The following is a 12,366-nucleotide window of genomic DNA, read 5'->3' on the forward strand; positions in this document are numbered from 1 at the left end:
TTTAGATGAAAGACTTATTTGTATTCACCAGCAGTTTGAAATCCAGTTGATTTGGGGGTGGAGCACAGTGGGAAAAGAGAGGAGTTGAGGAAGCATGGCTGAGGAAAAAAAACCAATGAGCAGAAAATAGTTATTAAATTCAGCAAGAGAATGATATGAGCAAAACGGCTGATGCAGAACTCAGACTAAAGGAGGCAGAAAGATGTTTCACAAATGACAGAGTTCAAGCACTGGACAATAATGAAAAGTTTAGGCAAATGGGTATTGACTAGAATCAGACATGAGGAAACTCTACAATGTGGGAAATGTTCCATATTTTATTAGAGTGACGGTTATATATATACAAGTCAAATATACAAAACTATATAGTTTAGATCCATGCATTTTACTGTTTATAATCATACAATTAAAGACAGAATCTCTCTCTCTCTCTCTCAAATACACACACACACACACACACACACACACAGATACTTGGGATACTATATGACAATTTAAATGACACAATATAAAACCCAATCTATTGCTTTCCTCTTAATTCATCCATGGATTGTTTCATTATAAGAAAACTATATGCCTAATTATGAGAATTCATAATTCAATCTGTTAACCTATCCAAGATGATGAGAATCTTAATTTTAACTTAATTTGTCAGATTCCATGAATTTGAGAATTCTGTAAAATACCTGGAAATTTTAATAAAAATCTAAGATTTTGCATTCATTCCCATTTTAATTTCTTAGTCCAATTAAAACTAAAAATGAAAACAGTAGATGAATTATTGGTGTTAAACACATCATGGGCAGAAACACAAGGAAACCTCTAGGGGATAGATACATTCATTATCTTGATTGTGGTATTATGGTTATAATTTCTTGGGTGCATATTAGCAAACGATACACTGCAAATGTATGCACTTAACTGTGTATCAATTATACCTTTAAAAAGTACATCAACAAGGGATTCCTGAGTGGCTCAGTGGTTGAGCATCTGCCTTTGGCTCCGGTCACGATCCTGGGATCCTGATCAAGTACCACATCAGGATCCCTGCAGGGAGCCTGCTTCTCCCTCTGCCTATGTCTCTGCCTCTCTCATGAATAAAAAGTACATAAATATACAAACATTTATATACACCTACAACCAACAAGTCTGCTAAAACTAGTAAAATTGACAAAATCAAATTTTGTCAGAATATGGAGCAACCATAATTTCATACATTTTTGTCAAGAATGAAGAATGGTACAAACACTTTGGAAAAGATTTGGCAATTTCTTATACAACTAAGCACACATCAGTTTATGACTAAGCAATTCCATTCCTAATTATTGACTCAATAAAAATACACAAAAGATTGTTCGAGTTCTTAACAGTTTTATTTATAAAAACTAAAAAATGGAAACCGCTCAGGTGTCCATTAGCAGGAGGATGGATAAACAAAATGCAGCATCTATATAATGGAATACTACTCAGCAATAAAAAGGAACAAACTACTTATGCAATCAGTAACAGAGATGAGTCTCAAAAGAAGTCTTACACAGAGTGCATGTATGATCCTATTTATATGAAAAGGCAAAACTAATCTATGATATTAAAAAAGCACAACAGTGATTGCCTCTTGGGGATGGTGGGAAGACCAGGAAGAAATAGAATGATCTTTTCTCTTTTTTTTTAGATTTTATTTATTTATTCATGAGAGACACACACAGAGAGAAGCAGAGACACGGGCAGAGGGAGAAGCAGGCTCCATGCAGGGAGCCCAATGTGGGACTCGATCCTGGGCCTCCAGGATCACGGCCCGGGCTGAAGGCGGCACTAAACCGCTAAGCTACCTGGGCTTCCCATAATGATCTTTTCTTGAGTTAACATTCTATATCTGGAAATGGTTTATTTAGCTTACACAGAAATATGTACTGGTCAAAACTCATGGAATGGTGAATACACTTAAGATTTGTGCATATCATTGTAATTTTTACTTCAAAATGAAAAAAAGAATTATAAATAAATACTACCTAATGACACATATTCTCAAGTATTTGGGGATAGGATATACTAACGTCTGCTATTTTAAAATGCAACAAAACATAGCTTGATGGATGGATAGGTAAGTGACACAGCCAAGTATAATGATATGTTGAAAGAATCTAGATGGTAGATATAAAGGTATTTATTCATTGTACAATTCTTCCAACTCTTATATATGTTTGAAAAGTTTTATAATAAGATCTTGGAGAAAAATCAGTTTTTAAGAGTAGTGATTCCATTTTTTGCACATTTATTTATGTCTGTGTATTCATGGGCCTGCATATATGATATATACGCATGCATGTTTATATTTATGTTGTAATTTCAACTGCTCCTTCTTAAGCAGCTAGATCCTTCCTATTCACTTAAAAAATATTTAAGTTCCTCCTATTCCCAAATGTTACAAACAAAAAAGAAACTGCTTCAAAATCTTCCTTTAGCTACTACTAGCTCACTTTTGTTCCTTTCAAAGCCACATTTCTTTTAAATCTTTTTTTTTTAAAGATTTTTATTTACCCATTCATGAGAGACACAGAGAGAGAGGCAGAGACACAAGCAGAGGGAGAAGCAGGCTCCATGCAGAGAGCCCGATGTGGGACTTGATCCCGGGACTCCAGGATCATGCCCTGAGCCAAAGACAGATGCCCAACCGCTGAGCCACCCAGGTGTCCCTCAAAGCCACATTTCTTAAAGAGGTAAACATACTTCTCATATCTATGCCTTCACCTATTTTATCTGGCTTGTGCCCCCACCCTAATTCCAGTAAAATAGCTCTTGTTCAAGATACCAATAATTTCCAATGTCACTAGATCAAGTGCACTTTTAAAATCCTCATCCCTTAAAGAATATAAAATATTAAATTATTTTTTTAAATTTATTTATTCATTTATGATAGAGAGAGAGAGAGAGAGAGAGAGAGAGAGAGAGAGGCAGAGACACAGGAGGAGGGAGAAGCAGGCTCCATGCTGGAAGCCCGACACGGGACTCGATCCCGGGACTCCAGGATTGCGCCCTGGGCCAAAGGGAGGCGCTAAACCGCCAAGCCACCCAGGGATTCCCTAAATTAACTTATTTTAAAATTTGAAATGAGGGAAGCAAACTTTATTTGGTACATAACCACATTTTTATTATGGCCATGTTAGAATGTGAGAAGGGGAAAACTTAAGGGATGACATCAGAAAAAAGGGGGAAAATGAATAAGATTATACTGCAGTCCAAATGGTGAACGCCAATGGTAATAAATGCCAATAGTAAATTTTCATAGACCATTTTCACCTAATTCTACTGTATTTTGAAAATCTACTAAACTCATTAACTATTGTCCACATTTCTTCAAATGGTTTAGTCATTGTATTTATAAAAGTTCCATCTTAAATGATCTCCCAAGCTTCCTATTTATGTAGAAATTATTCTCTGAGCTATAAGAATAATAACCAGAGATATAGATCTCCAAGGATTAGAAAAATCCAGCTAAGTATCACAACTAGCATAGAAACTATGTCCTAATCTTCAGAAGATAAGCCCTCAAGATTTTCAAAGCACATTCATAACATAATTGAAAACCTTCCAATGATTTTGGTGTATCAGGTAATATAAAATTATGAGGTAAAATCACTTTAAAAATATACATCATAAAATAAAGGGAATTCCTTTATAAAATGGACTTCAGAGATGAAGGCTAAATTTGAGCCTTATACATACATGCATAAGAATTTGAATTGTTTTTAGTAGTCTTAGTGGGAGGAGATTCCCAACTGTTCCCAAAAAGGTCACTTTTTGTAGCACCTTCATGTTTCTGATTTTGCAGATTAACAGGTGTTGGCTAGTCAAAGAAGTGTGGCAAAGGACAATCTAGCACAGGCAAAAACAATAAAACTATATGTAAAGACAATGGCAGAAGGGCTTTATTATTTATTTTCATCTAGTATTCATCCATATACCTTGGTCACAGATAATTTCCTAAACGCTCCTTTCTTTATTTTTGCCATTTATTCTTCTGAGAAAGTAAATGTGTTTATTTATCACCCTCAACGTGCAAGCCTAGAACTATGTGCAATGCCTGGGCTTAAAGAGACAAATGGTATGGCTAATGGTGGTACACTATGATTATTGAAGACTTGTTTTTTTACTCTAGCCTTTTACATCAGAGCTTTACACATAACTGCATTATTAGACTATTTTTTTTAAAGATTTTATTTATTTATTAGAGAGAGAGAGTGCACACACACGTGAGCAGGTAGAGGGACAGAGGCAGACTCCGAGCTGGGCACAGGGCTGGATCTCACAACCCTGAGATCATGACCTCAGCTGAAACCAAGAGTATGACCCTTTACCCCCTGTGCCCCTCAGGCACCCCTAGACTATTTTTAATGCTAAAATTAATTTTTCACTTAGTGGGACACCTGCGTGACTCAGTGGTTGAGCATCTTGCCTTTGGCTCAGGTCATGATCCCAGGGGTCCTGGGATTGAGTCCTCCATTGGGCTCCCCATAAGGATACTGCTTCTTCCTCTATGTCTCTGCTTCTGTGTCTCTCATGAATAAATAAACAAAATCTTTTTAAAAAAATGTTTTTTCACTTACCTTTGAGTTCCATTAACAGTGGAGGTGTCATAAAGAATAAAATAGCTTAAGTTTAATTATAATGAAGGAAACACAGAAGGATTTAATAAAAAACTTGACAAACACTCCTGAAAATCCAGAGTGACTATATAATATAAAGTCTAGTTTTAACTCTAATCTTTTAAATTGCAAACCTTTGTGACAAGCAGCTTCTGACAGGGCTCCCAATAATCCCTACCTGTTGGTATACACAGCCTTGCTTAATCTCCCCCCCTTGAGTAAGAGTTGAACCTCTCAACTTGCTTCTAAAGAAGCAAATATGGCAAAAGTGAAGGCTGTCTCCTGTGATTAGGTTACAAAAGACCATGACTTCCCTACTACTTGTGTTCTCTCTTGCCCTCTCACTTGCTCTCCCTAATGAAGCACGCTGCCATATCATAAGAAACTCCATTAACAGGCCCATGTAGCAAGGAACCAAGGGAGGCCTTCACCAATCAACAGTCCACAAGAAACTGAAGCCTCAGTCTAACAAGCCACAGGGAACTGAATGCTGCTAACAACCATGTGGCCAGAAAGGGAACCTGCCCTAGTCCAACCTTGAGACAACTGCTGCCTTGTGAGAGGCAGAGCCAGAGGACCCAGTTAACCTGTATCTGGATTCCAGACGCACAGGAACTGTGATATGATAAATGCATACTCTCATAAGCTGCTAAATTTTGGAGTAATTTATTATACAACAATAGATAACTAACATACACATTCTCTGAAGAAAACCATATAAATATACAAATTCTGGCACACATTGTTAGGAAGCTTCTTTGAAGTCCACCAGTGGAACTCCTAGTGATCCAGCAATCCCAGATTAAGAAACTTCTAATATAATAAACTCTAAACAATATACACAAAAGGCCAGCAGGAAATCAATTTAACCATGCTATCTATGTAGCTTAATAGATGTCAGAACATTTTCCTTCTTTGCAGTATTGCTAAGAAAGTTAAAGTACTTTAAGTAATTATTGATATCTTAGTACTAGTGCTACAAAGGTAAAATCAAGCCAAGTTATACCAGAACATTATTTTGAATAAGATATTCCACAGATACTAAATAAGTGCTGAGGACGAAATAATGACTACACACTATCCTGATTTTGAGGACTTTCCTGATCAGTGGGTGAGAAAAACACACACACACAAAATAGCTACTATAAGAGTTGGGAGTACAAACAGAGATTTGTATATCCACTCACATACATAATAAAATAGCTATCATGAATTTTAATCATAAAGTAATTAAAAGAAATACCTGTACGGTTTTTCCAAGTCCCATGTCATCACCAAGAATACATCCTTTTCCTTGGATGAAGTGTGCATAGAGAAACTGGGCTCCTTCCCTTTGGTAGTCTCTCAAATATCTGTTAATAGTATAAGGAATAGAGTCTCCATCTGCAGATAATGGAAAAGCTACAGCAGATGATGGAAATTTTCGGCCTGGGAAACAAGGTTTTTCCAAATCTTCATCATCAAATATAAAATTCCTGGAGCAATTTTTAACAGATTTTACTTCTTCAAGTCTTTTAAGAGGTACTTTTCCTTCTTGAAAATCTGAATATAAGACGATTGCAAATGACTTCCCATTTTCATCCACTATGATAGATTTTATGCTTGCTTCACAAAGTGTCTCATTATCTGGAGAAGGCGCAAGACATCTTTCTCCTGGATGCCATATGTCTGTAATAATAGAGAAGAAAATAAAATTTCCAAATTTAACTTATAAAGTAATCCCATATTTATCCACTGCTATGAGAAAAAAAAATGTACCTCACACAAATACCCTTTCCAAATTACTGAAATAAGATAAATTATAACACGTATAGATATCCACCTAAAATATATTATCATGTGTTCTATTATCACAAGCAAAATAAAGGGTATATAATTTATTACCAGTGGTTCTCACCTTGGCTGTATGTCATAGTCTCCTCATACATGCACTACCTCTACTAATTATGATTGAGTGGATATGGGCCATGGGCACCTGATTTTATTTCTTTGTTTGGTGGATATTGTTGAATTCAAAGGACCATTCTGATTCACAGCCAGGGTTGAGAACCAAATTTAGATATTCATGATGATTCATGAACATTATGTATATTATTCATGATATAGTAAACTAAGAATCCTCTAGACAGCAATGCTTTTGTGATTCTCCTGTCTGCTTTTTTAGTTATCCCATCTCCTTTCTCTGGAAACGGCTGTTTCTTCTTATTGTCAATATCGCTGCTTCTAAACTGTTGCTTGATTTGTATACAACTAATCAAGGAAATCTCCAATTCAACCAGAGTGACAAGTGGCAGCTTTGTAATGGCTTTTTTCCCTTCTATGTCTTGAAGTGTTGCAGTTCTTTACAAAGAGATGAATTCTAAGAACTCTTTGTGCTAAAATTCTATCATTCTTTGAAACGTCTGACCTCTATTTATGTATTTGTCCTGTGATTAATTGTACAGCTTCCTATTTTTTTTTCTATTCAGAAAATAGGAGGAGGGAGTATCTTTAGGGCATACAACTAGTGTAATTAAAAGATACCAATAGAGGAAATTAAGTAAAAATAATTTTCTAAATGGAAATTCTTATAGCAAGAGTTCCAGAGGAATTGTATAGCTACAGATATAAAGAATACTAAGAATTATATTTCTCATATATTTCTTATTGAGATCAGATGATCACTGGTAGTTTCTTAGGTCTTTCTGATGATTTCTCGTTAGGTTTTTATAACATTCGTGATTTTTTTTTTAAAGACTTTACTTATTTATTCATGAGAGACACACAGAGAGAGACAGAGGCAGAGACACAGGCAGAGGGAGAAGTAGGCTCCATGCAGGGAGCCCCACGTGGGACTCGATCCCGGGTCCCCAGGATCAGGTCCTGGGCAGAAGGCAGTGCTAAACCGCTGAGCCACTCGGGCTGCCCTTAACATTCGTGATTATAATATGACTAGTATATCTATATTCTCAAGCACGAATAACTCATTATGCTATTAAAAGTACCATTTGAGCCTTAAAACCTGAAGTAACCCCTAATTTTGTTTCACATGATTTGTTTGCCTATCCAGAAAACGTCTTCCAATTTTTAAAGACTTAAGTCATTAGTGTGTTTATTATCCAACATACATGGCTTTTTTTTAAAAGACTTTATTTATTAACGAGAGACACAGAGAGAGGGGCAGAGACACAGGCAGGAGAACCAGGCTCCCTGTGGGTCCCCGATGTGGTACTCGATCCCAGAACCCCAGGGTCATGCCCTGAGCCAAAGGCAGACGCTCAACCACTGAGCCACCCAGGTGTCCCTCAACATATATGTTTTAACACTCACTACCTATCAAATACTGTATCATACAATAGGTATAAAATGGAAAAAAAAATGTCAAAAAATGATAATGATTAAACTTTGATCAGCACTAGTCTTTCCAAATCTCATTAAATGGCATCATCATCTAGTCAGCTTTTCATGGTAGAAAATCTTTAACCAGCCCTTATTCTTCTTTTTATATTACTCCCTACATCCAACCCATCAGGAAGTCTTGCTGGTTCTACCTCAAAATGTATAACTTTCCTCCATCATGCTACCACCTCTCTAAACTGTTGGCAAACATTTTCAGTAAAAAGTCAAATTTTAGTTATTTATTACTTTAGTCTTGCAGGCTATACAATCTTATATATCTTATACAAGCTTATATATCTTAACCCTTATAACACAAAAGTAGGGACAGAGAACACACAAACAAATGGGCATGGGTGTGTTCCAATAAAACTTTATCTACAAGTGTCAGGCTGGATTTGGCCCCGGCTCTTAGTTTGCTGTCCTCTGCCCTAAAGCATGCCAACTTTGATTTCTTCTTAAATTACGGCTATAAACTTCTAACCATTCTCTCAGATGCCACTATTATCCCCCTACAATCCGTTTTACACATAGCAGCAATACTACTTAAAAACATAAATCATTGGGGTGCCTAGGTGTCTCAGTAGGTTAAGCACTGTACTATTGATTTTGACTCAAGTGGTGATCTCAGGACCCTGGGATCAAGCCCTACACTAGACTCTATGCTCTGTGGAGTATCTGCTTGAGGATTTTCTCCCCTGGCCCCTGCTTGCATGCACTCTCTCTCTAAAATAAATAAATAAATCTTTGAAAATAATAAAAATAAAAATTATTGGTAAATCTCTAATTTAAAATCTTCCAATAGTTAATCTACTGCATAAAGAATTAAGTACAAACTCCTTACTGGCCTATAAGCCCCAGTATGATCTGCCAAAACCTACTTGTCCAACTTAATCTGTCAATTTTTCCCTGTACTCAAACATGTTAAGCAGGTGTTCTCTCAGCTGTTTTTGTCATTTCCTCGTCTTATTTAAAGTAAGGTACCCTTTTATTCTGTATCTCAGTATTTTACTGCCTCCATAACTCTTACCACAATGTTTAGTGACTATGTCTACTTGTTCTTTTTTTTTAATATTTTATTTATTTATTCATGAGAGACACAGAGAGAGGCAGAGACATAGGCAGAGGGAGAAGCAGGCTCCCTGCGGGGAGCCCAATATGGGACTCCATCCTGGGATTCCAGGATCAGGCCCTGAGCCAAAGGCAGACACTCAACGCTGAGCCAGCCACCCAGGCGTCCCTGTTTACTTGTTTTTATCTGTCTTTCCCACTAGAGAGTAATTTCCTTTCCAAGAAAATGCATTTTTCAAGTTTTATTCCCAGCACCAGCACTCAGTAGGCACTCAATAAAGTGCTGAATTTATTAACAAAAACACATCCTTGATCTCACAGATCCTGGATATCTAATAGGGGAGACAGATGCTAAAAAGTTCCCAAACACGAAATTGTAATAAGTGCTTCAGAAGATGAGAACAACGCACTATGAAAAAGGAGTGTTGAAGAAGCATAATTTAAAAGGGAAGATCTAAGAAGAGTATCTCTGAGCACACAGCATGTGCAAAACCCCTATGGGCTTCACACAACAATTTTTGGAAATCTATCTGATTTCTTAGTTTCTTCTAGAACTAAACAGATTCAGTTAAGTTTGAGCAAAGGCTGGAGTCTCTCTGTACCAAACTCTAGAACAAATAGCTTAAAGTGGGAGGATTTCTTGTGGGGATGAATGGAGGGTCCTCTTTAACTGTTTCCTTTCCTCCTGCATTCCAAACTGGCCTCCTTGCTATTCCTCAAACATGGCAAGCATGCTCCCACCCACGACCCCGAGCTTTCTGTTCCTTCCATGAACACTCTCTCTAAACTCCCAAATGACTGATCTTTTACTTCATTCAGGTCTCTCCTCCAATGGCATCTCCTCAGAAGTGTTTTCTCTGAACACTGAATCTAAAATAGCACTCCCTGTAACTCTTCCTTTACCCTACTTTATTCCATTTTCAAAGAAAAATATGAAATATTTGTTAATGTTTATCTCAACTTAGTAAGTTCCCTTTGGGCAGGGACTTACTTTGTTCACTGGTATATCCTGGGCACCTAGAACAATGTTTGAAACTCAAATACTTGTAGGACTAACAAATATTTATATATAGCTAACATTTGGAGACTTACATGTGCCAAGCATGTGCTTTATTTAAGACTCACCACCATCCTTTCAGGACTCTGTTTAAGTAATATTGTTAGCTCCATGTTACAAATGGTGAGACAGATAAAGATTAACCAACTTGCCCATGGTTATATGGCCCATGGTAAAATGGCAGATCCTGAGTTTGAACCAAGATATCTGACCATGCTGTACCATACACACATGAGTAAACAAGTCCCTGGAACTGAGCCCTGCCTCTTTTAACTGACGTATGAGCACTGCAGTCACTACAGTCTCCACTCAGCAGCTTTACTACTTACTTTACCTGCCAGGCTTCTATGGGTATTTACATTTGTGATCCCTGTATCGTAGTGTCATCAATTCCTAATCTTCAGAGTTGACGTTTGTTACATAAACCTCTCTAAACTTTAGCTCTGAGTTCCTCATCTATTTGATGAGATCAATACCTCCCTCCAAGAAAAGCATGTAGATAAACAATCAGCATATTGCTGGGCACAAAACAAGTCCTCAATATCTGACAGTTTCTATTATGTCACTTTTAATGATGGAAGTTATTAATTTGGGGGCAAGAAGGCATCCCATTTGGCTTGGGGCAGATAACCACACCCCCCCTAAACCCTCTCTTGAGGACCCATTAAAGGTGAAGTCTAAACTCTCTGTGTAATAAAATAAAGTGAACCGAATATCTCAACCTTTATTCACATATAACAACAAATTTCTCCCCTTCGCTAAGAACTAGGGCATACGAGGATAGAGAATAAACACATTTACTGAGTGCTTACTACGGACCAGAAGCCGAGTCACCTAAGTGCTTTGCATAAACCATCTCATTCAGTAATCACAATGACCTCAGTTTTACAGATGAGGAAATGGCCCAAAGTTTCTCAGCAAGTGGCTGTCGGAGCCACACTGGATCCAGTCTGCCTCGGCCAGGTTCTCAACACTGACTCCTGAGCTACTGGTCCCAGGCTCCAGCCGTCACTCAGCAGAGCCACAGGTTTAAAACCCCAGCCCCAGCCCCAGCCCCAACGGAAAGGGCAGGAACGGGTCCAACCCAGCGCAGTGAAGACAGCCGTGTGGGCCGAGAGGCGCGCTCGGAGCGTGTACCTTTGCCGGCGTTTTCCGAGCGCAGCTTGGGGGCAGAAGGATCCATCTGGCCAGGGGGAGGGGCCGAGCAGCCTGGCGGCGTACCAAACGCGACCGGCGGCGGAGGAGGCGGAGGAGGCGGAGGAGGCGGAGGGCGAGAAGACTGAGTCCAACGCCGCTTTCTGCAGCACTGAGTACATCGCCCCGGAAGCGCGGCGCCAGCGGGCGAGGGGGAGCACCAGGGGAGCCCGAGAGGCGGCGTCCAGGGCGGAGAGCGCCGTGAGGCTGCTAGGGCGGCGCTCACCTAGTCGTCTCGCGTTCCGCTGGGTGGGACAGCAAGCCAGCAATTGGACCCCTCACCCTCTCTCAGACTTGGCCCTACAGCTACCTTCCCCCGCGACTTTCAGCTCAGACGCAGAATATCCCGCGAGATCAGCCTCCTGGACTGTCACCGGCATCTCGCGATAACACAGTCTCGGCTCACGTGGGCGGAGCCATCTTCCTGCCGTCTTTACCGCGGGAAACCGGTATCACGATGTCTTCGACAGTTGCAAGTATCGCGAAGTTTGATCTCGCCTGCTTGCCTGGTGCGGGTTTTGAGGAGGCAGAGAGACCCTAAGTCTCGTTCCGGCGTGCTCTAGCTGCGGTCTTCTAAGGGCTGACCTATGGCTGGAGCCCGTTTCCGCGGTGGTGGCCCGCTGGCTGCTCTTGGGTGCTTCCTCCCCCGAGCGCGGTCCGGGGGGACGCCACCCCCACCCTCCCGAAGCCGGCGCTGCAGGACCCCCGCGGGACGCTGGGTCAACCGTGCGCTCTCGGGGTCACACACAAACACACGGTCCTAAATCAGGTCTGCGAGTGCAGATAAGCAATACGTGCCATAAGTAGAAGAGAAAGGTAAAAATACAATGAGAACTGAAAGTTTTTTTTGTGTTCCATCGACAGTTACGGCGATTTGTGTGACGGGCTGTTTTTGTGAAAGCATCGCCAGAACTGCACACACTACTCACGGGTTAGTAGATATCTGATACCTTTCCAGACCTTCCTTATACGATTCTTCCATAAGTGGTTTCTGCGCCCGTTACAATGTTTTCATATACTGTAGGA

At 39.6% G+C, this 12,366-nt stretch overlaps 1 protein-coding gene across 1 annotated transcript in view; it reads right to left on the reverse strand.

The window, feature by feature from the left end:
• ERCC6L2 (ERCC excision repair 6 like 2) overlaps positions 1 to 11,712 on the reverse strand; it is a 130,007-nt gene extending 118,295 nt beyond the window's left edge. Inside the window, exons 1-2 of the mRNA XM_055310556.1 lie at positions 11,284 to 11,712; positions 5,887 to 6,311 (exon numbers count right to left, since the gene is read on the reverse strand). Coding sequence (XP_055166531.1) covers positions 5,887 to 6,311; positions 11,284 to 11,329 — 471 coding nt within the window. The 5' untranslated portion in view covers positions 11,330 to 11,712. The remainder of the gene's footprint in view (positions 1 to 5,886; positions 6,312 to 11,283) is intronic.
• Between the last annotated feature and the right edge of the window lie 654 nt (positions 11,713 to 12,366).

Source organism: Nyctereutes procyonoides, unplaced genomic scaffold (genome assembly GCF_905146905.1).
Source record: "Nyctereutes procyonoides isolate TBG_1078 unplaced genomic scaffold, NYPRO_anot_genome, whole genome shotgun sequence".
Lineage (NCBI taxonomy): Eukaryota > Metazoa > Chordata > Mammalia > Carnivora > Canidae > Nyctereutes > Nyctereutes procyonoides.